The 27,963-nt window shown below is 29.6% G+C and overlaps 9 protein-coding genes across 12 annotated transcripts; 5 read left to right on the top strand and 4 right to left on the bottom strand.

Annotated features, from left to right (window-relative positions):
• Positions 1 to 109: 109 nt before the first annotated feature.
• LOC107070572 (N-acylneuraminate-9-phosphatase) lies at positions 110 to 7,199 on the top strand. The gene is made up of 3 exons (XM_015328891.2): positions 110 to 670; positions 5,619 to 6,102; positions 6,222 to 7,199. The coding sequence occupies exons 1-3, from the start codon at positions 557 to 559 to the stop codon at positions 6,407 to 6,409; spliced, it is 786 nt and encodes a 261-aa protein (XP_015184377.1). The 5' UTR covers positions 110 to 556; the 3' UTR covers positions 6,410 to 7,199.
• On the top strand, positions 841 to 4,924 carry Neurochondrin (neurochondrin). Its single transcript, XM_015328890.2, has one exon. It carries the CDS (start codon positions 1,977 to 1,979, stop codon positions 4,224 to 4,226), a length of 2,250 nt encoding a protein of 749 aa, XP_015184376.1. The 5' UTR covers positions 841 to 1,976; the 3' UTR covers positions 4,227 to 4,924.
• LOC149031830 (uncharacterized) lies at positions 6,493 to 8,267 on the bottom strand. Its single transcript, XM_089174658.1, has 3 exons — positions 7,875 to 8,267; positions 7,544 to 7,801; positions 6,493 to 7,475 (listed from the first exon to the last, which is right to left on the bottom strand). The coding sequence occupies exons 1-3, from the start codon at positions 8,265 to 8,267 to the stop codon at positions 7,350 to 7,352; spliced, it is 777 nt and encodes a 258-aa protein (XP_089030784.1). The 3' UTR covers positions 6,493 to 7,349.
• A 24-nt stretch (positions 8,268 to 8,291) lies between these two features.
• On the bottom strand, positions 8,292 to 10,909 carry LOC107070570 (uncharacterized). Its single transcript, XM_015328888.2, is given in 8 exon segments — positions 8,292 to 8,433; positions 8,538 to 8,794; positions 8,884 to 9,267; positions 9,352 to 9,670; positions 9,816 to 10,081; positions 10,181 to 10,270; positions 10,272 to 10,402; positions 10,770 to 10,909. Coding segments are annotated over 8 exon segments (1,506 nt in total). The 5' UTR covers positions 10,813 to 10,909; the 3' UTR covers positions 8,292 to 8,417.
• Positions 10,786 to 13,112, top strand: Amacr (Alpha-methylacyl-CoA racemase). 2 transcript variants are annotated; one of them, XM_089174656.1, is made up of 6 exons: positions 10,786 to 10,847; positions 11,385 to 11,470; positions 11,582 to 11,723; positions 11,793 to 11,936; positions 12,121 to 12,367; positions 12,448 to 13,112. In XM_089174656.1, the coding sequence occupies exons 1-6, from the start codon at positions 10,823 to 10,825 to the stop codon at positions 12,953 to 12,955; spliced, it is 1,152 nt and encodes a 383-aa protein (XP_089030782.1). In that variant the 5' UTR covers positions 10,786 to 10,822; the 3' UTR covers positions 12,956 to 13,112. The 2 variants fall into 2 exon arrangements, with proteins under 2 accessions (XP_089030782.1, XP_015184373.1); XM_015328887.2 differs by lacking the exon at positions 10,786 to 10,847 and having other exon boundaries at positions 11,331 to 11,470.
• Positions 13,113 to 13,218: 106 nt separating this feature from the next.
• LOC107070568 (endoplasmic reticulum-Golgi intermediate compartment protein 2) lies at positions 13,219 to 15,425 on the top strand. Of its 3 annotated transcripts, none has more exons than XM_015328885.2 (6): positions 13,219 to 13,355; positions 13,776 to 13,941; positions 14,039 to 14,411; positions 14,506 to 14,756; positions 14,840 to 15,100; positions 15,183 to 15,425. In XM_015328885.2, exons 2-6 carry the CDS (start codon positions 13,839 to 13,841, stop codon positions 15,389 to 15,391), a joined length of 1,197 nt encoding a protein of 398 aa, XP_015184371.1. In that variant the 5' UTR covers positions 13,219 to 13,355; positions 13,776 to 13,838; the 3' UTR covers positions 15,392 to 15,425. The 3 variants fall into 3 exon arrangements, with proteins under 3 accessions (XP_015184371.1, XP_015184370.1, XP_089030778.1); XM_015328884.2 differs by having other exon boundaries at positions 13,243 to 13,593; XM_089174652.1 differs by having other exon boundaries at positions 13,248 to 13,941.
• Positions 15,426 to 15,958: 533 nt separating this feature from the next.
• Positions 15,959 to 20,716, bottom strand: LOC107070565 (uncharacterized). Its single transcript, XM_089174659.1, has 2 exons — positions 20,579 to 20,716; positions 15,959 to 20,340 (listed from the first exon to the last, which is right to left on the bottom strand). The coding sequence occupies exon 2, from the start codon at positions 17,569 to 17,571 to the stop codon at positions 16,843 to 16,845; it is 729 nt and encodes a 242-aa protein (XP_089030785.1). The 5' UTR covers positions 17,572 to 20,340; positions 20,579 to 20,716; the 3' UTR covers positions 15,959 to 16,842.
• Positions 20,717 to 20,727: 11 nt separating this feature from the next.
• GPHR (golgi pH regulator) lies at positions 20,728 to 23,584 on the top strand. The gene is given in 9 exon segments (XM_015328948.2): positions 20,728 to 20,904; positions 21,444 to 21,607; positions 21,683 to 21,789; positions 21,865 to 22,170; positions 22,173 to 22,274; positions 22,358 to 22,539; positions 22,627 to 22,812; positions 23,099 to 23,164; positions 23,262 to 23,584. Coding segments are annotated over 9 exon segments (1,386 nt in total). The 5' UTR covers positions 20,728 to 20,832; the 3' UTR covers positions 23,463 to 23,584.
• Positions 23,582 to 27,807, bottom strand: GCS2alpha (glucosidase 2 subunit alpha). Its single transcript, XM_015328947.2, has 7 exons — positions 27,654 to 27,807; positions 26,991 to 27,086; positions 26,460 to 26,870; positions 26,038 to 26,379; positions 25,717 to 25,963; positions 24,064 to 25,621; positions 23,582 to 23,986 (listed from the first exon to the last, which is right to left on the bottom strand). The coding sequence occupies exons 1-7, from the start codon at positions 27,668 to 27,670 to the stop codon at positions 23,874 to 23,876; spliced, it is 2,784 nt and encodes a 927-aa protein (XP_015184433.1). The 5' UTR covers positions 27,671 to 27,807; the 3' UTR covers positions 23,582 to 23,873.
• Positions 27,808 to 27,963: the final 156 nt, after the last annotated feature.

The raw sequence follows: 27,963 nt of genomic DNA, 5'->3' as shown, positions 1-27,963 counted from the left end.
ATCAACAGTAAATAAAGTTTGAAAGGAATTATCAATGAAACGAATGCATTAGTTCCTTTATGTCTGTATAGATGTCATCACGCAAATTTTTTTGGAACAGTGACTTTTTTTTTTATTGAACGATGCGTAATTTCTATGCATATAAAAATTTAAGTTTACAATTTGTAAGAAATATTCCTAATCTGTAAGTGATACGTAAACAAGTAAACATGCATCACGAGATCAAAGATTAGTAATAGGGTGATGCCACGGAAAATTTACGATTTAATCGTGATAATAAAATATGGGAGTAGGGGAAATAGGAAAGCCTGTGTCGAAAGGAGTGTCGAACGTGGCGCTTCGAGACGTTCATTTGATAAGAGAACAAAAAAAAGTGGGAGTAGGAAAAGGAAAGTAGTAGGAAGACCTAAGAAAGAAAGAGGATAAAAGGGAAAGAGGGCAGGAAGAAAACCGTTAAATGTGAACGAGCGTTCGTATACACGGGTCATAAAGTGATATTAATTGGCAGCTTCACCGACGCATGGTTATCAGAATTCCTATCTTCTAGAAAATAACAATGGCGACTTTCAAAGCAAAGAACTTTCGCTTGGCTGATATTAATGCTGTATTCTTCGATTTGGACAATACTGTTATCGAAACAAGAAAAGCAGACAGTCGAACTTGTCGAAAGGTATATATATATTTATATCTATGTAATGTTTTAAACCGTTTATATTTAGAAACCAACCTTTACCCCTTTCCTTCTCTCATTCCGTCTCTTTCATTCTTTCATCTTATTAATGCTGTATAATGTGTATATATATAATATATATATATATATATATATATATATATATATATATATATATGTATTTATGCGTATGTGGCAAGGATGGTATGACATGCATACGTAAAATGCATGTATATATATGCATATTCTTCAATGTACATATATTACTAGTTACTCATAGTAAATTTAAGTAGAGAGTTAATCAGTAGGTCGGCAGAGGTCAGACGCGTCGCGTTTTATGCACATTGCTCTTGCAACGGAGAGCTTCGCAGTAAGATATGCGACGTTTTATCCTTTGTAAGTTGTTCTCTCCATTCTCGTCGACGGAGATCAAACCCGAAATAGATACGTCCCCCTTGACGGTTGTAATTCGAGCCGACTCCCCGTTATAGCACTTTCTCCGCGAGAACTATTTTCGTACCTACCGCGCGGTATCTTTTCATCGTTGATGCGCGCGAGACGCAGAAAGTGCTCACCAACGCAGCAACGTGTTTTTTAACATTCTTCTTTGAATACCACCCACGTATTTACTTTCCACGTACTTCTTCAAACTTATTTCGAAGGAATAATATAATAATATAAAAAAATACGAAAATTTTAATGTTGTCATTTTGTAACCAACAAATGGCACGATGGAAAATAATTGATGAAATTGAACTACTCGATATTCGTATCAAAATAAGATAAAATATTTATTTTAATATAAAAGGACAAATATATAAAAAGAGAGAAAGTTAAATCGTTCGATATCTTGGATAAGAAGAATGAGAAATGCTTATTTCACCTTTCATTAATCTTGAGTCAATAAAGAATTATTCTCTTATTGGGAAGAACAGAAAGACAACGGAGACTCACTTGACTTTTCACGAAAGCGTTTACACGTACGGACCATAGTTTCAAACTAAGAAGTTATTTTTAAACCAAGAGAGAGAGAGAACGTGTCAAAGGGCAAGGCTATAGAGCTTGAGGTGTTTGTCCTAGTAGCTAGCTTCTATGCCAGTTTCCTTTCGACAGTGGTACGTGTAAGGCGTGACTCTTGAACATTTTTCATTTGTGAATTCTTATGAATACATTCTTATTTTGGAGCATCGATATTCGATGCATTTTGTGAAGAGTGGTCAGTGACGTATTGCTTTATTTTGTATATGTATAGACTTATATATACATATATTTATTTATAATTCATTGATAAAAATAAAGCAGCAATATGAGTATTCCAGAGGAAGTCAAAAAATGCGCTTCCATTTTGAAGTCTGTTAATACAGATTCAGAAAAGTTTGCAGTCCTTTTTATGGTAACTAAATTAGTTAATGCCACGGATTGTAATCTGGCTGCTAAGCAAATGCTTTTCGAAGCCATTGGTACAAAATTTATAAAAAAATTATTATCTAGCGACACGGTTCCTGTCGATTGTCCAGCACAAGTATATAAATCAGTAGCACTATCAATTCTTTCTGCCTTTTGCGGAGAGCCAGAATTAGCATCTCATCCAGATATGGTAACGCATGCTCCTGCTCTTCTTGAAATTATTTCTCAAGCGGATGAAGATTCAGTCGATGACATGTTAATTATTGTTATGGAAGCTTATAGATGCTTGCAAAGCATTGCACAATTTTTACCAGGTCAAAAAATACTCCTGGAACATAAAGCAATATCTAAAATGTGTGATATTTATTCAGAGAAAAGTTTTCAAACTGACGAAGCTCTAGAAATTTTAGTTACTTTAGTTGGAAGATATGGTCCAGATGCTTGGGATGCAACTGATACAATACCTTTCCATGCAATTATGAATAAAATTGCGTGCGATTTTGAAACAGATCACACAGAGAGAAAATTTAAATTATGTAGCATTTTGCAAGCATTATTAGTTTCTTGCAGAAAAGAAATGATATCAGCATCTGCAAAAGATGAATCCTGGCCACTTAGTATTCACAAAGGATTGAGCGATATTCTTGGTTCTAAGATAGGAAAAAATCAACGAGATCCTGCTTTGAAATTAGCTTCAGTTATGATGGATCTCTTAGGTGCTGAATGGACCATGTTAAATAAGGACAAACCAAAGATACTCATATTATTATTAATTCAGTTAGCATCAATAGAAGTTAGAATGCAATTAGAAGGTCATCAGCTTAAAACTGTTGTTACAAATGGTGATTTAGTTACAGCTTGTTTTGGCATTCTTGAAATTTCTCTCATGTATATTATCTCAGATCAATTAGATTTAGAACAAAAAGAAAAACAATCCTTATATACAGCTTTGAAGGGTGCTTTTGCTGCTATTATTGGCCTATTAAATTCAGTATCAAAAATGAAAGAATTGACTGATATCAAAGAACGTATTTTCGTTTGTGCAATGGTTAGAGTAGTTGCAGCATGGCTGGCACAAGAAACAACTGCTATGAGACCACAAGTTTATGCGGTATTGCCATTTGTATTAACAATAGCCAATGATACATTTTATGCATATCGTAATAGAAAACTTGCGGAAAAAGCTAAAGCAGGTGCTAAAGGTGGAAGTACCAAAAACGAAGAAGGATCATCCTCTGCAGAATCTATACCATGTGATCCACTTAGTGAAGTTGATTTATTAAGATTGCTTCTACCAGCCTTGTGTTATTTAGCGGTAGAAGAAGATGCTAGGCAAATTTTACTTGCTCACAAACAAGATGAAGTCTTATTTGAAAGTTTATCTTATCATTGGACAATAGTACATTACAAAAAACCACCAGTTCCTAGGTCAGAACGCTTAAAAGCATTGAAAGAAACTGATAAAACAGATGAGCTTGATTTACAAACTTTAGAAGAAATGCAGGATTCAAGACAAGCAATGGTTTCTATATGCAATGTCTTAATGAATATAACGGTGCTAGAAGCCAAATTAGTAGAGAAATCTCCAATATATATTAATTTATTGAAATTCATTTTCAATAATCTTCCGGAATTGAAACAAATGCCAGATAATTTAGTTCTACATGGTCACTTAGCAGTCTTAGGACTCTTATTATTAAAGCAACAAGCACAGCGTATTAAGAAGAATGACTTTTCAATTTGTCGTTATATTCAAGCTACCATTAGATTTTTATGGGATGCATATATAATAGATGAAAGTAATGATCCAACTGAATTAGTTGTTGCTATGTCCTATAAAGAACGTTGGATGGAACTTATGGAACTCTGGTTTCTTGGGATGCAAACAATGGCTGGAGTATTACAAGTAATACCATGGTTATCACAATTTACAATTGAATCTGGATGGGTAGAAGAAATAATTGAAACTCTGAAAAAAGTTAAAGTTGGTAGTTTACAACCAAATGTAAAATCTGCTTTTGAAGATCTTCTATGTCATTTGGTGAAGGCAGATAAAGGCGTTGCAGTAGTTTTGAAGAAATGCGGAGCATTGACAGTATGCAGAAATCATCGTTTGATGGAACTTGGAAAGCACTTATTTGGAGATTAAAATTAAATTCTTTTTAATAACTTTTATATTATGTATACTCTCCATTAAAATTAAAAGTAATTTTTATTATTTTTTGAAAAATTTAATATGCTTTGTGTGTTTACAATTACAAATAGAATACATCAATTTATTTTATTATAAAACAATAAATTATAATGTTGACAAAAGTAGTTTTATAATTGAAGTACATAAAATATAATATTTCGTTCAGCCAAAACTACTCTAAAATCTCTTCAAATTTTGTCTATCGAAAATGTCTATACATACGTAAATCAGATATAAATTTAGATATTAGTCTATCTGGAAATAGTTTGTATTTGGCAGCAGGAAAGAAACAGGATTTTCTAAAAACAATCTTCTACATGTTATTAACATGAATATTTAGATTTATAAAAAATATGTTTAATTTTTTCATTCATTTTTTATTATATTTTGTTTGGATGTAACTGATTATGTTATATACACAATTTTGTTTTAATAAAGAAAAATAATTACAAACGTTTGATTTACCTTAGAAGATATATGTAAAATAAAAATGTAAAAAGATTTAAAAAAAAAAACTTTATTATGTAATAAAAAAGAAAAATGATAGCACAATATAATTTATATCTTTTATTTCATTTGTAATAATAGATTTAGAGAAATATCGTTGTTATCATTAAAGAGAAATATATTAACAGCTTTGTAACATGACAAAAGCATTTTTCTATTAAAACAAATACTCTTACGATTTATCTTTACTTTTTTTTTATTGGCACAAATAGCGAACCATAACATTCATCCTGAACATGAATGTGAGCGTATCTTTTAATTATGATTGAATATCTAATTCTTTTTAATTATTATTTAATCTAATGGATGGGTACAATTTCATAGCTACAATTTATAGAGTTGGAGCATCATAAATTTGTTGTTGGCACAACTGATTTTGTTGTGATTACAGCAACGTCCGCGGGTGCTACTTCGAGTGTCCACTAATCGGCTCGAGTATTTCAATGAATCAATGCATTTTCTAGGTAATCATTAATATGAATTAAATGTCCTATATAATCCTAATTTATCGCTTCTGTCCTTTGGTCCAGTGAAGTCTTTTTTAAACTGTATATAAATCCACGTTCAATATTTTGTCCATTTCAAAGAACTATACTTTATTTATTATTATATTGTTTTATAAATAGTTTAATTTTTCATATATTATATTATCATGTGTTTAATAATAATAAGTGATGAAAGCACTTTCATAAATAGCAATTTATTGAATGTGGAGATCATTACTGTCCTTTATTTTCCTCTCATTTTTCATTTTCATTCATCATTCTTAACATTACTTGAAATAAAAAAAATGAATGTGAAATCTAAATCTAATCTATGATATTATATATGTACCTTTAGCTGGCTGAGGAGCTGACACAAGAATATGGAATTCCTGAAGAAGTATCCATTAAAATAACGACTACGTATTTGAAGCTATTCAGAAAATGTCCAGATAATTGTACCTGCTTGTTAGATGCTTGGCGAATGTTATTATGGAAAAAAGCATTAGGAGAAAAGTATTCGTATTTAGCCAAAAATGTTTACGAGCGTTGGCTGTATTTAAGATACCAATATTTGGCATTAGAATCTGATGTTATTGCATTACTTCGACGGTTGAAAGAAAAATATTTGTTGGGATTAATAACGAATGGACCATCCAATTCACAATGGGAAAAAGTGAGAAAGCTTTCATTGGAACAATACTTTGATATTATTTTAGTATCAGGTGATTTACCATGGGAAAAGCCAGAAACAAGAATTTTTGAAGAGGCATGTCAGTTACTTCGTGTAGCACCAAGTAATTGCATAATGATTGGTGATAAATTAGAAACAGATATCTTAGGTACGTTCTATTTGTATAATCCTTCCTTAGAGATCACTATTAATATATTATATTATATATATACAAACAAAATACATTTAATATATAAATCTAGTAATATGTTTTACGTATTAAATCAGGTGGAATAGAAGCAGGTTTTGGTGCCACTGTATGGATACCAATTGTAGACAAACCACATTTAAATGCAGATGATCCACAGCCTGATTTTATTGTCAGACGTTTAACGGATATTTCAAATATATTGAATCGTAAACCAGGTGCACCGGAACTTGAAGATACTTCCTCTAATGCATCTGATGGCAGCTAATATAATACTATGCTTCTATCTTCTTTTTTATAATGCATAGTACAGAAATATTCTACAATCATACACATCTCAAAAGTGACTAGTTATATTTTCAGTAGCTAACCGAGTTTGTGTTAGATATTGCAAATAACTCAATAGCCTGATTGATTAGCATATATCGAATATCACAGATCTTGTTTTATTTTTCTTTAGTATATTTTGATAAATATTATCTTTTATTTACTTTTCTTTTCTTTTATAGTTACCATTTTTACTTATTAAGCATTATTAAATATCTACAGTGAATAATTTAGTTAAAAATTGTATTTTATATTATGATACTAGTAAAAGTATTTTTATCTCGAGTTCTCTGAGAAAAAAGAGACGTAACGAATGTACAAAGCACAGTGCACAAATAGACTTACTTAGTTATGAACTTGGGAAAATCTAAGTATAATAATGAAAGGAATAAGTGAGTTTTATTCCAGATAGATACAAATAGACTATTATACAAAATTTATTTGCGATGCAATATAATAAAATATTTTAGTATACTCGTGTTTCACTGTAATTTAACTGTGAAAACTTGTTCGGGTTTGCACATTTATAGGTGCATCATGTAATTATGTGTAGATAAACTATGTGTATGTATACACAAAACAGGACATATATTTTTTACTATATATTTTATTTTTATGAAAAAAGAAAGGAAAAAAAAAAACAAGTTTCATGATATTCTCGAAATAATATAGGAATCTCTGTAATATAACACTTATAATATAGAAGAATAAATGTGTATGTAATGATATAAGTGTATCTTTTTATGCAAATATCAAATAATCCTTAACATTTACAAAAATCTAAAAAGATTGAACATTAATGAAGTATATATATATACTACATTATACTATTTATATTATAGACAATTACAACTTATAAAGATGTTTTTATTTTTTTTAGGTCATTTTAAGATATAATTGTTTTTGTCATTCTTATCAGTTCCACTTAAAAAAATTTTTATTTCCTTGTTAACTGTTGATTCATATCCATTTAATTTGGACACATTCATTTCTATTTCATTTTGTTCCTGAATCATATGTTAAATTTGTTAATAATTAAAAAAATTCTCTATACGTCTAAGTTAAATTTTTTTACCTTTTTACTTTCTTGATGTATCATTGTATCGATTTGATCTGTTATACTACTATTTCGAATCGATTCATTAATTTTTTCTTTTTTCTTACGAGGAATTGCTACTAATTTTTTTAATTCTTTATCTTTTTTTTCCAGTACATCTCTTTTTGGTTTAATAGAGATACTTTTGATCGGCTTATTATCAACAGTTTTCGAAAATCCAGATTTCTTTGGAATCTTATCTTTCTTTAATTTGTTTGTTTGAGCTGTTGACTTTGTCTGAAAAAGTTATCAACATTTATTATACAAATTCTCTTTTTCATTATAATTTATATTTGAATATAAAACACACCATATTACTTATGCGAAGATTTTTTGGATTTTTTTTTATTTTTTGTGACGGAAGAAACTTTTGTGTTGAATCAGTTATTGGTATTTGATATTCATAATCAAATTTTTCTTTTGGTTTTTCTATAGCATGTGCTATTTTTCTATAGCATTGTGCGATTTCACCTATTTTGCCACGATTACATGGGAGAATATCTGTTGGAGGAATACTCGGAACCTCCATATTTTCATCTATATATTTCTTCTTTTCTTTGTATACTTCTGTAGCTTGTACTTCTATTTTGTTTATTTTCATTCTTGAACCAACATTTATTTGTATTTCTGTTTGAATGACTTCATCCGCAACATTTAATGGCATGCTCTCTTCTTGATGTAATCGCAAAAATGTCGAGCACATTCTTGTGCATAAATTTTATTTATAATTTTATAATTACTTGTTACATACACTAATATAATTAATGTATATACAATTAACACAATATCAATATATTTTACATCACAAAAACATTAACTTATTTGTTAACTATATACAGAGTAACAAATATTATCAGCTGCTCTGTTTGCTACACACAACAAAATAAATAAACCGAAGTTTTTATAAGCATTTTTACAAATTTTTTTTTTTATGAAGATGTAATGTGTAATTAAGCAAATAGAAATAGCTTACGGCTCTGTATAATTATCATTGTGCAGAGTCACTGGGCTTTGCGGTGTTTGAATCGTTTCATCCTGTTTTGATGAAAGATCATCTGTGGTTGAGCTCTTGTTCTCGTTTTCTAAAATATGATTTTTAGTTCCTGATTTCAAATCTTCAAGAAACGTGTTTTCTGGACCAAATGTATTTTCTTTCTGAAGTTCTACATTGTTTAATTTATCAGGAAGAGTTTCTAATTTATTAGGAATACTATTTATTTTTAATTCTACCTGTAATATTTATACCATAATTAAAATATAGTTTTGCAATAAATGGAGTTTAAAAAGTGCAATACAAATGATCATCATCAAAACAATACCATATTATCAAGAACACTTTCCATACTCTTATGATGCAAACTTTTACAAATATTTTCTGCTTGTTTAGGATCTATGCCAACTTCTAATAATGATGTAATTACGTCACGCTCTGTTATAAGAAGTTCTGGATTTGCATCAATCAAAACTACTGACTTTTTTGATCTTGGTTCTTTGTTGCATTGAGTTTCCATTAATTTTTGGTAGGATAATAACTTTCCTATTACTTTGTTCTCATCTAGTATCTTTGGTGGGGTTGGTGGTCTGACTTCTTGTAACTGTATTTGACCCATATTAGAAAATTCTGTATCATCATCCGATGCATCAGACTCTTCTGACACATTTAAAAAAGTTTTCAATCGATATATTTCTTTCAACATTTTATTCTATATAAAAAATAAAATAAGATTTTCATACGTTTTATAACTTAAAAATACAATTTATATGTATTTAGATAGGCATATATTTACCAGATCAAGTGTAGTTCTATGTCGTTGTAAATGTTTTTTAAATATTTCATTTAGTTCCTTATCAGTATAGATACCACATTTAATAATATCTTTGGTAATCTCGTATGCAAATTTAACGTATCTTGCATCCTCTTTTGCTTCAATTTCTGCATACTTCAATTTCTGCATTTGCACTGGACTTGATAAGGAAGAAGAAGTATGATCTTCTTGTATTATAGAACTGGAGCTTGAACCAGAATCAGAATGATAAGGATTTGTAGGTGATTCAAAAGATTTTCCACAGGTAACGTAAATTGGTTTCTCATTACACCTGCATTTTCTTTTTAAAGAAAGCTCTTATTTAATTAAATTAACATTTAATATCAATTTAAATATTATTATAGCTATTGTAAAAAGTTATTTCAATCTGATCGTCAATCATTATTATTGTCATCATTATCATTATTATTAATCATTAATCTTACCTATGAATGATACGTTTTTTCGAATTCAATTCTTTAATGTGTTTATTTCCAGCAGTTTTAGGCCGACTTTCACTCCTATCTGATACTATTTTTTTAGATTTTAACATTGAACGATTTTGATAATTATTTTTACTGTTACTTTCAGTATCAGCAGTTTGTATTGCTAATTGTGAATAATCTATATCGTTTATGTTATATGGATATGTTTCACAATTGTCTTCTGAGTGACGCGAAGAATATTTATCTAAATTCATCCTGAGCATATCCTATTTTAATTATCGTCCAAGAAATATAAAAATGCTTTCATTAGTTATGTATTATATATTCTATAACACATATGTATATTAAAAAATGTATGAACATACCATAGGATGATGTTTGGTATCAAAAGCCAATTGATCAATAAAATTATCCAAACTGAATTTTCTTGGAAGTTGTGTTTTTAATTCTTTTTTTCTTATTATTTATATATTTCTTATTTCTAGCATCGACAACACTTTTCGCTAACAAAACTCGACGTATATGAAATCGCATTGAGTTATATGAGGATAATTGTTCAAAATAATTTTCTCCAGCCAAGTTATATACTAAATAGAAAAGACAATCATATTCAATAATTATTTATCATTATTTATTATTAATTATTATATTATGTCATTCAAAAAATAGATTTGGTGTATTGTGAAGTAGGTTTTTCAAATATATTTTTCAGCTTCTTCACATATAGTATTTATAATATAATTTATAAATATATATATGTCATAAAAATATAGGCAAATTTATTGTCAAATAATTTGGAAGAAAATGAAAACTCACATTACTCCAAATTCAGGCAACATTTGGAACATCTTAGATTTGGAATATACATGCATGCAAAAAAGAATACTTATATATAAGTACTCTAAAGAAAAAGATTCAAAAACTATTATACTTAAGAATGTAATAAATACATACCACTGCTTTTGAGATTAACATCACTGTTGTGAAATCGTGTCATTTTTATTTTTATGAAAGATGCAATTAAAACTTCAAGTAAATATTGTTTTAGAATCTAAATTTTCTAATTATACAAGAGATTTAATATTCTTACATTAACCTTTATTCATTGTAAATTTTGTCATTATGGCAGTTTCGATAATTATTTAAGGTTTCGTTTGAAAATGTTCAATCATATTTGGAAAAATTTTCCTTAAGGCAAAGAAAAACAAAATTTTTGTTCTTTCCACTTAAAATTGACTGTACGTAAATGCGTCATTAGGTTGCTTAGCAACAGTAAATTGGTTATGCTAAATAATACTTATGCATAATCCTTTCTTATCCAAATTTTATACTCAGAGGTTAAGTTATTTTAATATGATACAGCATTTTTCCATTTTGATCCATATATTTTCAAATAAAGTATTGAATACTACAAAAAGATAAAAATAAAAATAATATTCCTATATATATATATATATATATATATATATATATATATATATGTTGTTGGTATATATTGAATAATTATTTTGTATAATTATATTTAATATAATTTTTAACAAACAAAAATGGCATTAAAAGGGATAAAAGTTATAGAACTGGCTGGACTTGCTCCAGGACCATTTTGTGGAATGTTATTAGCAGAATTTGGAGCTACTGTAATAAGAGTAGATAAAGTAAGTACAATTATTTGATAAAAAATTGTTGTTGTTAATTTTACAAATATTTAATTTAATTGTTTGAATATTAAATTTAATTGTTGTTGTTAATATTACAAATATTTATAGGTTGGAAGTGGAACAGTATTTCCTGATTTCACTGCTAATGGAAAACGGTCAATAGCATTAAATTTGAAAACCAAGGAGGGTGTTGAAGTTTTTAAAAAAATGAGTAGACATAGCGATGTAATAATAGATCCTTTTCGTAGAGGTCAACAGCATACTATCATATAAATATAAAAATTAAATTTTTATTTTATCTATGTAATTTATGCAATAGGTGTTATGGAAAAGATGAAAATAGGACCTGATGATATAATGAAGATTAACAAACAGATCATTTATGCTAGATTAACTGGATTTGGACAAAAAGGTCTTTATGCAGATATGGCAGGTCATGATATTAATTTTGTAGGTTTATCAGGTACTAATATTATTTTTTACATGTATAAATAAAAAAAAATAGAAGGATCGCCTTCAGGATTTGGTATTTGCAGCAACGAACTTTCGAGTTCCCAACACCAATTATAATAATAAATATTAACACTTTTTATTTTATAAAGTTATCATTTATTGTTTTATTAACAAATCTACAAATTTTCATTTAGGTTTACTTTCTTTATTTGGTCGTGCTAATGAGAAGCCAACACCTCCTATCAATCTGGCTTCTGATTTTGGTGGTGGCGGTTTAATGTGTGCATTAGGTATCATTTTAGCACTTTTTGAACGTAGCCGTAGTAATTTAGGCCAGGTTGTAGATGCTTCTATGGTAGAAGGTACAGCGTATTTAGGAAGTTGGTTCTTTAGGTCTCAACAGTTACCTTGGTTATGGAGTAATCCACGTGGACAGAATTTGTGAGGATACTAATCTTTCTTTTTTCTATTTTATTATGTGAATGTGATTTGTTAATAGTAATTAAAATATGTTCTTGCAGATTAGATACAGGCACACATTTTTACAATACTTATGAAACAAAGGATAAACGTTATATGGCCGTTGGTGCTATAGAAAACAAATTCTACAGTAATTTGTTAGAGAAACTTGGTTTATCTGAAGATGAAGTACCACAATTTTCCAATTTTGATAAAAATCATGCATTGTTTGTTGATTTATTTAAGAAAAAAACCCAGGCTGAATGGTGTGCTATTTTTGATGGCGTAGATGCTTGTGTAACACCAATTTTAAACTTAAAAGACACACCGTATCATCCACACAATGAAGAAAATGAAACGTTTAAAGTTACAAAAAATAATTTAGTAATACCAAACCCTGCACCACGATTATCTCGTACACCTGGTATCTCAATGGCAACTTGTAAAAATCCAGAACGAGGAGAACATAGCATTGCCATTCTTAATGAATTAGGTTACGATTCTAAAGAAATAGACAATTTTGTAAATAATGGTATAGTTATACAAGCTAAATCTAATAGCAAATTATAAAACTATCCTATAATTATAAAGAAACAAATTCAAATAATATTAACAAATAATTGGGGGAGGGAAAACATATATTATATTATATGTGTATATATAATAGTAATAATATATTTTAATAAATAAATTCTGATATTTTTTAAATTAAAAAATTGATTACATATTTCAAATTTAGTAATAATTAATGTTCCTTTTTATATCATACATTTACTAAGTTGTTCATTATATATAATAATCTAACCAACGTAACCTAAAAAGAACAAAATTAATTATTACTAAACTCAACCAGATCTTCTATGCTGTCCATTACGCATTTTTTACAATAGGCATTAATTGTATTTGATTTTTTCGTATGACTGTGTATGAGGATCGATGAATATTATTGGTTTTAAATATTTACATACATGTAAAAATTTTAAAAATCTTGTTTATGCAACGAAATGATTTAAGTTTTTCATTTATATATATAATAATTACTACGATTCTGAATAAATTTTCTATTGAAGTAATTTTTTATAATAACAAATATTGTCTTATACGGATCAATTGACATTATTTGTATTCGTATTAATTTTGTATGGTATCCAATTAAATTTCAGTTGTCATGATTTGTGGCACTAACCTAAAATAAATGACGTACGAATGTACGTTTTTTCTTTGACATATTTGTGTTTCTTAAGAATATGTATATCATTTAAAAACAAAATGCGAATAGATCTTATTTAATTTTCAAAAATATATAATAGAAATATATAAAACAATCCATAATGAAATATAAGATACAATAATATATGAAAAATAAACAATTATAATGTCTATATTGCAGGTTACTATAAATAGATTGTTGGAAAGAAATTGTAAATTTTGTTGTATTTAATTATATAAAAAAATGTTGAGGAGAAGGCACGTTAACATTAAGACTGTGAAAGAACTTGATGCATTTCCTAAAGTACCTGAACCATATGTAGATAAAACTGCAGTTGGTGGGACTTGTAAGTACACTTGAATAATGTTTTTAAAGTTTAAAATAAGTTGTGAGATAAAAGATGTTTAATATTGTATGTGTATTTCTTTTTATCTATGTTTCAGTTTCTATTTTTACATTTTGTATTATAGCTTATTTAATAATAGCAGAAACAAGTTATTTCCTTGATAGTAGATTACAATTCAAATTTGAACCAGATACAGATTTTGATGCTAAATTAATAATTAATATTGATATAACTGTGGCGATGCCATGTAGTCGTATAGGAGCAGATATTTTAGATTCTACGAATCAGAATTTAGTAGGTTTTGATACTTTAGAAGAAGAAGATACTTGGTGGGAGTTGAGTCCAGAGCAAAGATCACATTTTGAAGCTTTGAAATATATGAATTCATATTTAAGAGAAGAATATCATGCAATCCATGAATTACTTTGGAAATCTAATCAAATTACATTGCGCAGTGAAATGCCAAAAAGGTTTACATATCTTTTTAAGCGATTATATAGTATACTTTACTTTGCAATAATCATTTATACAGATTCATTTTATATGTAAAATTACTTGATTTAGAACTCACGAACCATCATATAAGCCAGATGCCTGTCGAATTCATGGTAGTATAAATGCGAATAAAGTAGCAGGAAACTTTCACATAACTGCTGGGAAATCTTTACCTCTTCCAAGAGATCACATACATATTTCTGCATTTATGACTAGTAAAGATTACAATTTTACTCATAGAATTAATAAGTTTTCTTTCGGAGGGCCTAGTCCTGGTATTGTACATCCTCTTGAAGGAGATGAAAAAATTGCTGACAATAGTAAATTAAAATTCAATTTATTAATATTATAAATTAAATTACTTTATTTATTTGTTATTATTAATAATTTATTTATATTTTAGATATGATGCTATATCAGTATTTCGTGGAAGTAGTTCCTACTGATATAAGAACTTTATTAAATACATTTAAAACATATCAATATAGCGTAAAAGATCATCAAAGACCTATCGATCATTTAAAAGGATCTCATGGAATACCTGGCATATTTTTCAAATATGATATGAGCGCCTTAAAAATAAAAATTACTCACCAACGTGATACTATAGCACAATTTTTAGTAAAATTATGTGCCACAGTTGGAGGTATATTTGTTACAAGTGGTAAGTATGTGTATATTATATAAGTTTGCATATTATTTAATACAAAATAATTAGACTTTATAAATGTTGAAAACATTTATAGGTTTGATAAAAAATATTATACAAAGTTTTTGGTATATCATGGCTTGCAAACTTTTCCAACATGAGCCTGATATAAATAACCAAAGAGCATCTGTTTATTCTGTCTCAAGAAATTATGAAAGTCCGCAAACTATAAATTTACTTCAAGTTTCAGCACCCGATAATATTGATATTATGTTAAAACCTCAGGGAAACAATTATATAAATTGATTTCACTAAACTTTGACCTCCATTATGGTTTTAATATGCTGCAATAATTTCTGCTAGATACCTAACATATTTGTTAAATTTAGTAAATATTGTGATATAATTAATACATTCAAGTTTGACGCAATTTTACGTCATTTCAAAATGTGTAGCAAAAAGTTAGTAATGTTATCCTACACAATGAAATATTAAATTTTAATTATTAATTTATTTTTTCAATTTTGTTTGATTATTAAAGTATTTATTTTTATTGTATTTGTTCGTGGAACTTGTTAAATTTGAGTATTATTTTTTAATTTAAGAAAATGTATATTTTAAGTTATTATTATATACGCGGTATCCAACTAAACGTCTTGCAAATGCCGCAAATTCACATTTAATTGCAAATATAAATCTAATATAAATAATTTAGTTGTGTATAATTTTTCTCACATGTAATTTAATTTTGAATTTGATCATTTAGCTAAACTAAAATAAGAAGTTTATGCAACTGAGAGAGTTATACTTAATGTTATGATAGAACGAATTAGAAATGCAGTTCTAGCTCTTTTGCAATAGCTCTTTTAACAATTTTTTACTTTCAAATTTTTTAATGCGATTGTAATCATATTGTTTGGAAAAAATTTTCTATATTCTTTACAGCAATATTGCTAATATCCATTTGAAATTATGGAGTTCTTTATGTTTAAATCAAATATAAATACAAGAAATAGGAAATTTTTTTTCAAATAAATTATACTCAGATTACAGGATTTATAGGTAAAATATAATTATCACATCAATATAAATGAATGATTAAATATCATAAAAAACACAAATAATTCATATTATAATTCATACTTTTAATTTATTTTAATAAATTTCTCATTATAGACGTTGATGTATTTTTATGTTCTTTATTAAAGAAAGGTTGATAGTAAATTTAAATAATAAAAGAATTTGTATCCTATTACAGATTGAATATTGTTAATTTTTTTTAGTTACAAAAGTGAAAATATATTATACATACATATCTATATATGTTTCTTATTTAATTCTATCCTTATCAGTGGAATATATTTCGATATTAGCAACTACAAATATATAATTTCATGTTTACAAAAAGAAAAAAAAACAAAAAAGAAAAGAAACGTTGTCAACTAGCAATAAATTATATAATATTACAAAAAAAATTATTCCTTTTATTTTAATTATATTAAATATATTGTTTAATTTAATTTATAATTTATTGAATATGAGAATTCACAGTCATAAAATTTATATTTTATATACATAATAAATAATGTATAATTTATTTTATTATATTTTTTGGCTTCTTTAATAGTCAAAATAGTATAAAATTGCACAAGAATTCATAATTAATTAAATATATATATATTTTTTTTTCCTGAGGTTTGTTAACCCGGGCGCTCAGTCTCTGGACCATTGTACCTGGGCCCCTTGCGGGGAAAAACCTATGACCGTACCGGTCCCGCGGGTAGCCCCGACTCCCTTGTAAAGCACAGCAGTCTGGCCGCCCCTGAGCCCACTAGGTCGAAGTTGTTGGCGGTGGTCCCAAGGACATCATTTTTGACGTCCGTGAGCCCAACGCATTGAGTTATGAGATGGAGGGGAGTATCCTCCCCTTCGCCGCACCTGCCGCAGACCGAGTCTTGTGCAAGGCCCAGTCGCGTAAGGTGCTTTCCAAAGTGCCAGTGCTCGGTGACCAATCCCACAACCAGCCTCAATTGGGCTCGGTCTAGGTTGATCAACTCGGTACCTAGCTTCTCCGAGGGCCCTGAGAACAGAGCCTTCGTGTGCCTCATGCCAAGGCCTTGCATCCAGAGATCCCTGAAGCGGTCCGTGGCCCACTTCTTAGTCCTCTTCCGCATAAGCCCCCATGACACGCTGATGTGGCACCGATTTGCCGGATCGTGCCGTGAAGCTCCAAGTCTGGCAAGCTCGTGCGCCCTTTCGTTGCCCTGAACGCCACTGTGACCCAGCACCCAGAGCAACTTTACTCTGTTGACATTGCCTAGCCGTGTCAACAAGTCGACACAGTCCTTCACCAGCCCTGACTTGACCACGGTGCTGTGTACAAGTCTGAGTGCAGTGTGGCTGTCACTACAGATGTAGATATGTTTGCCATAGTACCCCCTTTCCAGGATACTGTGGGCATAGACCCGAATGGCAAACAGCTCCATCTGGAGAACAGAGGCGGTACCGGTTAGGGTGTAGGACAGCTCAGTCCTAGGCCCTCCAGACCAGACCCCTGCTCCCGCGTTGGAACCCGCTTTAGCCCCATTTGTATACCAGACGGGCCCCGCGGGTGCCAATAAATGATTTGGGTCCGCTGCCCATGACTGTCTGTCTGGGAAGAGGACCTCATAGTTGTGCTGGAAATTAATTATATTTGATAAGAAAGATAATTTAGAGATGACGCTTTAGTTTTTACACAGACAATCGAAAAAAATAAAAATTAACCAATCAGCTTGCAGGATATGAACGTTATTTTTATATTGAAAGAACTGTTAGAAACATTGAGATCGTTTGAAACAAAATAACGATTCAATGTCCAGCTTGAACGGGTCGTAAATGCAGTTGTTTCACCTATTCGTGAATATTTTTATTGCACATTATTCACAACTTTTTTAGTTCTTCTTAGATTTTTACTATAATAGTTTTTTATTTTATAGAATAATCCCGTTTCAGGCTGGACTTTGAATACGGAATGTAACAAGATGCTGATATTCCCAAGGTATCGAGGTAAGCGCCAAATCATTTTCGCCGTCTTATTGTTACGATATAATCGTTGTCCTACTCTTTTCTCCTCCTTTCTTTTATTTTGTCAACAACGGTAACCAAAGAACGATTTTTACCTAATGGTTTCCTCATGAATGGATGACTAAAAATAATTTGCGGCTTATAATCGGGTTTTACTTTCCAAATTTGCGCTGCCACCGGCGAGATTCATGCTGGAGACAAAAAGTCACATGTACGTGACAGCGGTTGATAACGGTTAGCATAAAAAAGTCACGTATATGTGACAGACAGCGGCCGGCAAAGTGTTAACATTATGTACTGTTCTTTAAAGTGTCCACATATGAAAATACAAATAAAACATATAAATACGCAGTTATATATGCATATGCATGTATTAGGGGTACCGAAAAGTAATCAAAAATTTTTTTGCTAGCGAAGTAATATTATAATTAAAAATAATTTCCATCATTGTTTAACACTGTCTGCCAGAAATAAGGCAGTTGTTCGATTTTATTTTTAAAAAGGATACCGATAGCTCATTGAAATACTTTTCCAAGATAGTTTTCATTTCTCCAACATTGTTAATTTTTTCATATTTAAATCTTTCGTATAACGATTTAAGAAAGTAAGTCGACAGCAAGAGATCTGGTGAATAGGGTGGATGAGATAAAAGTTCCAATTCAAGCTCCGTTATTTTTTCCTGTATTATTTTTGAAGCGTTTCGCCCCGTGTTATCTTGTTGAAGGATCCTGTTTTTTCCATTAACCAAAACAGATCTTTTTTTTATTAACTCTTGTTTCATTCGCTCGAGTTGTTCACAATACATTGTCGCTGTAACGGTCTTATCAGTTTCAAGTAATTTATAGTGTATGATTCCAAAAGAATCCCACCACACACAAACAAGTATCTTCTGTATTTTTAGTGATGTTTCAGGACTCGGAACAGGTGCTTCTCTGGAAGAAAGCAATTGTTTTTCTTGTACAGAATTATTGTAAGTCATTCACCTCTCATCTCGAATTACTATTCGTGACAAAAACGGATCGTCTTCATACCGAGACAAAAGAGTCGCGCAGATGGTACGCCGTTGGGCGAGCACCGTATCCATCTATTCTTTAGGAACCCAAATTCCTTTCCTTCTTCCTATGCGATCAAGATCATTTTCAACTGTATTCTGTGAACAGCCAATCTTCAATGATAATTCCTCAGGTGTTTGACGAGGATCTGAATCCACCAACTCCTTCAATAACTCCAACATATCATCTTCTTTTATTTGTGGGGTATCTTTAAGATTCCTATTTCCACTTCTAAACTTGCAAAACCATGTATAACATTTGTGTAGTGTCAAAACGTCCCCGTAAATTTTATTAATTTCTTTCACTGCTTCGGGATATTCAACTCCTTTATCAAAAAAAAAATAGCATACTATGACGTAATTGTGCTTTGCTTATTGTTGGCCTTGACATATTTCCTCCTTGGTAAAACAAAAATTTTTTAACCGAAAATTAGAATTTACAACAAAGAGAGATTGAACGTAATAACAACATTTCCGTGTTTACAGAACCGTGTCTTGACACAAACAAAATCTAAATGACCTCATCGAAGAAATTTTTATTACATTTGATCCCCCTAATACATGTAAATATAAAGATAGATACTCCTGTAAATTTAAATTTTTTATGTAAAAGTTAACAAAAACTAAATCAATCTAGTTTAGCTTTAAACTAACGTTATTTCAAATATTAACATTGTTACATCTATGAAATATTGTAAATAAAACTTGTATGGATCATATTCGAAAAATAAACAGTAATTTATAAAACCTGTTTGAATTGTTTTTTTTTTTACAGCTTTATTAACAGTTTAACGCATAGTTTTTTGAAAAAACCGGCCAAAAAAATCAATTTTTTTTATGTAAAAGAATACACGTTAGAACATTGCCTTCGCAAAAAAATTAAATAAATACAAAATTAATTAAAATTTTTATAGCAGCATAGAATAAAACGTCGTTCGAGTTAACTCTAGCAGGGTTAACTTAAGGGTTTAAACTAGCATTGTAGTTTTTTCGAAATCTCTTGCTTTTTCATTTATAATATTATCATCATAAGTATTTGAGAGCATTCGATGAGTCTAAGCAGCAGATTTATTCATATTGTTTATTGTATAACACCTACGATCTATTTTTTTCGACTACTTCTTACTGTTAAAGCCACCTGTAAAAAAAAGACGGAAACGAGTTATGGCCGACTCATCAACGGAGGTAGAAAATAAAATTTGTTTATAACAAAACAGTAAATATATTTGTATTAATTACAAATATTTTACAATAGTTTATATGTTTGGAAAATAACATAGATATGACGAAATGAAAAAAAAAACGTCATGATATGGCGAAGCGTGTTCATATTTCGGTCGATAAGGTAGATTTTGATAAAATAATTTAAAATTTACCCTGAAGCTACTGTGGCGCCACCCTAATTGAATGCATTTCGACGGACACTTTTCATGTACAGAGATGTTACTCCTTACCTCTACCCTCCATATTTGAAATGTATACAATCGATAAATCGAGTCAGTCGATTAAAGCGATTATTTTCGATATTTAAGTTTATAGCCGGGTTGCCACGCCTGCATGTGAGCAGTGGACGTATGATTTGCGTCCTGTCAAATTAAAAGTAGTAGGAATAAGGAGCTGTTACTTTGCAATGCAAAGTGTACTTTATATTATTAAAACATGGGTTTTTTTGGAGGATACTTTTGTGATCCTTATTACACAGGTGGAAACCCATTTATAGTTCTAATGAACCATTGACATTGCATTATGAAAAAAGAGGGTTAAGTTGCATATATGTAGTAATCAGTCAACACATTGTTTTATTTTGAAAGTTGAATTATTCATTTTCTAAAAGTTTTATGCTACAAATGATAGAAAAACAATAATTTATTATTAAACAATTTAAAAAATATTTATTGAAATATGAATATATACTTAAGTATGAAGACATTTATGTTATGTTTGGTCTCACGTCTACCTCTATCTTTTTTTCAAAATACTTTTAAACCGTGTAAATATCTATGAATATTGTACATTGATAAGTGTTATTTAATCATATTAAAGTAATTTTACATTTATATTTCATATATTTTTCATTGTAATGATAAGTATATTATTACAATAAATATACTATGGCATGATATTTTCGTATTTTCTTTTATTATTCAATAAATTTTGGTGTAATTCAAACATTCATTGTCAAAATCTTGATTATTATTGTACTCGTATCATATCCAATATTTCTGATTGTTTATATTGCAGATAATATTTTTCTTGGGAGGATGGATATTTTTTGTAAAAAAATTATTTCGTGATTATGAAGTACACCACAGATTAGTACAGTTAATATTTTCCACAACATTTTCTTTATCATGTACTATGTTTGAACTTATAATTTTTGAAATAATCCGAGTTCTTGATTCAAGGTAAGAAAATGTTAATATAATAGTTAAAATAAATAAAAAAGAAAGACATTGTTAAACGTAATTATTTATCATCAGTTCTAGATATTTTCATTGGAATGTTGGACTATATATGCTTTTATTTATGGTAATAGTTCTTATACCATTTTACATAGCATATTTTATTATCAGTAACATTAGATTTGGTATGTACTTTTTCTTCTATACACTTAAGTTATTTATATTTTCTTTAATTAATATCTATTTAATTTTTTGTGTAGTAAGACTGAATTGGATAAGGCCACTTACAATCATAGTATATCTTTTTTATCTCTACTTATTTTGGAAAATTGGTGACCCTTTTCCAATATTGAGTCCAAAGAAAGGATTGTTATCAATAGAGCAAGGTGTAAGCCGAATAGGCGTTATAGGAGTTACTGTCATGGCACTATTGTCTGGTTTCGGTGCTGTAAATTATCCATATTCCTCTATGGCCTATTTTATGCGGCCTGTGTCTTATGCTGACGTACAAGCTATAGAAAGACGATTGCTACAAACAATGGATATGATCATAGCTAAGAAAAAAGGATAGCACTTGCTAAAAAAGGTGAAGTGGTTGGACAAAGTGAAGCTCGTTCACGACTTTGGGGAATGTTGGGTCCCTTAGGTGGTACAAAAGGGAATCAAGAAAGTGTGTATTGTATTAACATTTTATAATAAATCAAATGACACATATGATTAATAACATTTAATATTTACTGTGTTAATTTTCAGCTATAAAACAATTACAAATAGAAGTTATAGCATTAGAAGAATTATGTAGACAATTATTTCTAGAAGCACACGATATTCAAAATGCTAGAGAACGTTTAGAATGGGCAGCTACGTGGCAAGGAAAATATTTTAATTTCCTTGGCTACTTTTTTTCGATATATTGCATTTGGAAAATATTTATAGTTAGTATATACTTCAACATCAACAAAATTGCAAACAATATATTATTAGATAAACGATGAAATATTAAATTACATTTTGTTTTGCAGTCCACCATTAATATAGTCTTTGATCGCGTTGGTAAAAAAGACCCCGTTACCAGAGGAATTGAAATTGCTGTTCATTGGATGGGTTTTGATATAGATGTTACATTTTGGTCACAACATATATCCTTCTATTTAGTTGGATGCATCGTTTTGACTTCCATCCGTGGATTGTTGTTAACTCTTACGAAGGTACGATATTAATTTCACAATACATATTATTAAATATGTACAATTATTCAATCAATTTATGTCAATTAATCTTTTTATTTATATAATTTTTAAGAATATTAGTTCCTTATTGTAGTATCAATTGATTTTCACATTTAACTGATTGACTAATATATGCAAAACTGTATATTATTTGAGTAAAAGTGAAGAACATGATTTACAATTTATGATATACGACTAACTGTTTATTATCAGTCTTCATAACAAAAACGCTTACCACAAATGTAATTTCATGTTCATATTTCAGTTCTTCTATGCTATATCAAGCAGCAAATCCTCAAATATTATTGTACTTATACTTGCACAAATAATGGTAAGATTTGTTCTTTTCTTTGTTTCTCTATATGACTTTTTCTTACAATTGTTTTGTTGCAATGTAGTTTATGTAATTTTATATTCCTCTATTCTAGGGAATGTATTTTGTGTCCTCTGTATTACTTATGCGCATGAATATGCCTGCTGAATACAGAATAATTATAACACAAGTTTTGGGTGAACTTCAGTTTAATTTCTATCACAGATGGTTTGATGTCATTTTTTTGGTATCTGCGTTATCATCTATAGTGTTTTTGTATTTAGCTCATAAGCAAGCACCGACAGAACGAACATAACTATTAAATAAATGATTTTTGTAAATTAAATATAATTTATATTGTAATTTTGCATTTCACAAAAAAAAATCTTCAATTGTACATAAATTGTTATATTTTTCATTAAATAATAATTCACATTATTTCATTAACATTTATTTATTTTTCTAAAAAACTTCATGCATGCGATACAAAGAAAAATACCACATACATAATATTAATTTATGCTGCTTGATTGCATAGTGTTATGTCACACAAAAAAATTTGTTCAGGTAACAAATGCATTTTTTCTATTATAACAACTAAATTGCATTTGTATTTACTTTAACATACATTACTTTCTGGATCACAGATGGCTGAAGGATTGATATTACCATGAAAAAATTGATTTTGCTGTATAATTTCTGATTTGATATGAGAATAACCATTGGTTTAACGAATTAATTCAATAGTCCACTCTTCGCTCATATTTACACCTGGCTTACGCAATGTTAGTACATTGTTATTGGGATTATATTTAGTTTCTAATGTTATTGTTCTTGAACCTGTAATAAAATGAAGAAACGATAATTATCTTTCTTTTTGACTTTTTAATTAATTCAATCTAGATTTTAATACTTACTGCGCGATACAAGCTGAGCAGATTTAATTCCTTTAGGAGGATTTGCTATGTCTACTCTTTCCAACCAGCTTTTAGTTTCATACGAAGCTAACTTATCAATAAATGTTGAAGTTAATTTAGTTCCATCAAAGTTGAGTTTTAGATAAAGGTACTTTCCATGACGATATTCAAAGCTGCTTTCATCATCAATATACAGATTACCACTGGCATTGCCATTACTATCAGCAATAACAATTAAAGTATACGGATCATTTCTCATTGCAACTGTGCTACGACGTATTCTCATTTTACGCGGAATGATGGAACCACTTCTTTGGAATACAGGGATCTTGTGAATAGTTACTTGAATATTGTGTGATCCAGCTTGGGTATATGGTTGCATGGTATCGATATCGTACCAGGTCACCTTACCTTCCCCTGGGAAGTATACAGTAACTTCTGTAGCAGAAGGTTGAAATACTGGGCGTACAAGAATGGAATCTCCAACGAGTATATGATCGTCGATTGTATAAGTTTGTGTTTCCGTTGGATAATGTGCCCATAATGGTAGTATTACAGGTGTGCCTTTTATTTCATGTTCTCTAAACAATGTATACCATAATGGCAAGTAGGAATATCTAACTCTAAATGATTCCCTTACTATTTGTGTAGTTTCATCATTAAATGTCCATGGTTCACGTCTTTTTGTCTCGATGTGTGAATGTTGACGGAAGAAAGGTAGCCAAGCTCCAGCTTGATTCCATCTAATAAATAGTTCTCTATCTGGATTTTTAAAGAATCCACCAACATCGGCTCCACAGAATGACATGCCAGAAACAGCTGCAGAAAGACACATTGGATAACTTATACGAAGATTTTCCCAATCTCCCATATTATCACCAGTCCACATTGCTGCATAACGTTGTGATCCAGCAAAGAAAGATCTTGTTAAAATGAAAGGTCTTAAGGATCCTCCTGATCTTCTAAAAAGAGCTTCATAAGTGGAAAGTGTATAAACAAGACCATTGATATTATGAACATCTCTATGTTCCCAGCCACCATAATGTAGAACATCTTTAGGTAAAGTTACTTCTGGACCATTAAAAACACTCGGTTCATTCATGTCATTCCAGATATGTACATTGTTTGTAGTACCATGAAATTTATCTAAACTGTATTGACCAATATAATATTCTCGAACTTTTGGATCAAAGAAATCTAAATATGATGATGACCCTGGCCAGCACCAACCTTCATAATCTTTTCCATCTTTAGTTTTAATATAATATCCCATACTAGTAGCATCATTATGTAAGAAATAATTTGGATCTCTTTTGATGTGTGGATCAATAATGACAACTAATTTTCTTCCTTTATCCGTTAAATTTTGAACCATTTCAAGAGGATTTGGAAATTTACGTGGATCCCATGTAAAATATTTTTTATTATCTGTATATTCGATATCAAGCCACATTGTATCCATTGGGACATCGTGCTCATCGAAGCCATTGGCAATTTGAGCTACATCATCTTGATCATTATAATTCCAACGTGATTGATGATAGCCCAATGCAAACATCTGCAAAGTAAATTAGTAGTTGAATTACTTTAATAGAAAACATAAATATATAGACAATTAGCGTTTGCATTTTAATATACGTAAATAATATATACCTGCGGTAAGGGTGCTGTACCAGTTAAAACAGTGAATTGTCTAAATACATCCAAAGGTTTAGGTCCTAACATGAAGAATACATCAATAATTCCAGATTCTGACATAAAGTGAACATCAACTTGAGATTTTTTAGAACCCGAAACAAAATTAACCAAACTTTCTACAACATTATTGTCAGCACTCGATAAAACATCAATCCATGTTTCTGCTGCATTATGCCAAAAGATACCTGCTGTTTTGTCTTTACTATAAAATAAAATGTTAAGTTTGTGTGTATTGTATATTATATCTATTTGAATTTTGAAAATAATTACACGTACCCATGAGCATAAAGAACTGGAATTGCTCCATATAATGACATTCGTTCATTTACCTCATATTCAAATACGTCTAAATTATATAGCCTATATGGTTCTAGTTGTTTAGTAGATTTTAAAGCAAAAGAATCTGCATGTTCCGGTATACCATAAGCTTGTTCTGCTCCTGGAAAACTAAAGTCTAAAGCTACTGCTTCTGGTCCATAAGGTTTAGAGTCATGATGATTTTTAAAATTTTCTTCCCAAGCACCAGGGTCGCTGTCAGCACCGTCACCAGGAAATTGTTGCGATTGCTGTTTATCTTCAGTTTGAATATTTTCTCCTTTCTCTTCTTGATCTGATTTACTAAAGAAACCAATGAAAGATTATATTTTCGTATCTCTTTTTTTCATTGAAATAATCCATATTCTTTTCATACGATGTACCTTTCGGGTTTATTTCGAAGATGCTCAAATCTCATTAGACCACGAGCATTAGCTGAAATGACTAATGCATCTTGATAATATAAATCTACTCTAAAAGGATTGATATTTAAAACAGCTTTGTTCTTTCCATTGGTAACAGATATGTGTTCTGCAGTTTTTTCAACGCTATCCACCGTCGAAGTTTGTGGTTGATCTTGCAAAGAATGTTCAACTTCATATCGTGGATGCAATGGATTTTTTTCATTAATGTGAAGCCTAAATGTATGATCTTTAAGTACGGTAAGTTTTAAAAGATAATATACACCAGTATCTCTATTAAATAGATCTACTGTTAGCGTTGATTCATTGTGTGCAACTGTATTCGGTTCTAATTGATACGGAGTTTTTCCTGGTTCAACTTTTTTGCAACGTCTATAAGGACAAATAAAATATTTATCAAAATATCAAAATATCAAAAGAAAGAACAGAAAATATATAATAATAATAATTATAATAATATAATCAAAGGTTAAATTAAATATTAATATTTACCGGCAGAAACTGCTTTGTCCGCATGTTTTAAAAGTATCTCTATTGACTGCATTAATAATAAATGGGCAAAGAGCTAGCACAAAAAATATTCCCAGCCTGAAATAAAAAATAATTTCAAATTAATGTAATCTCATGAATTGTTGTTAAACTTAACCTATTTTAAGAAAGAAAGAAAGAAAACATTCGTAACTTTACATATTCGTTTTGAAGTACTATCCTTGTCTTTGTAGAAATAAACAAGAAAAAAGATAAAAAAAGGAAAGAAAGAAAAAAAACTTAACTACGACATTATCGCCATAATTAAAGTGCTCGAAGAAGTAACGTTAGTACTTTCGATTATTATCGAATGCATAAAGATAATGTACGAATAATATTAAATGTTATCCTTTTTTTTCCATTATATAAAATGTCGAATTTAACAATAACCGGCATGTAGAAATAAAGTAATTAATAACGAGAAATAAATATGAATGACACGTCAGCGTGATCATTGTTACGTTATACCAATTGTGTTAAATAAAATTGTTTAAATAAAAGTAACAATTTAATCGATATTTAATGGTCCTATTTCGAATTGATTTATCTAATAAAATTTTCTTTTATCGTAGACGAATCGATAAGCTTTTATGTGAAGGTTAAATGGCTAAAAAATAATCAACTCACCGCACAAACGAAGCCATGTTGAAAAGTACCGAGCTTCTGTCATGCCACCTTACATTTAACTGGATACGAATTTAGGAACGAAATCGATTTTATAGATGGCGCGTCATTTGCTCTTACGGTGTATTTATCGAATGAGTTTTAATTTTATATAAAAACAAATATGTATATATATATATATAAATCCAATTTTTCCAATATTATTCTTTCCTATTTTTTATCGTTATCATATAAAAAAACAAATAAAATGACGTCATATAACGAGACGTAACAACTTATACGCACATATATACATATGTATATATATATCTAT

Source organism: Polistes dominula, unplaced genomic scaffold (assembly GCF_049000335.1).
Source record: "Polistes dominula isolate Pdom_NZ unplaced genomic scaffold, Pdom_raw_medaka contig_16, whole genome shotgun sequence".
Taxonomy (NCBI): domain Eukaryota; kingdom Metazoa; phylum Arthropoda; class Insecta; order Hymenoptera; family Vespidae; genus Polistes; species Polistes dominula.
This window is presented reverse-complemented; position numbering and strand designations above follow the sequence as displayed.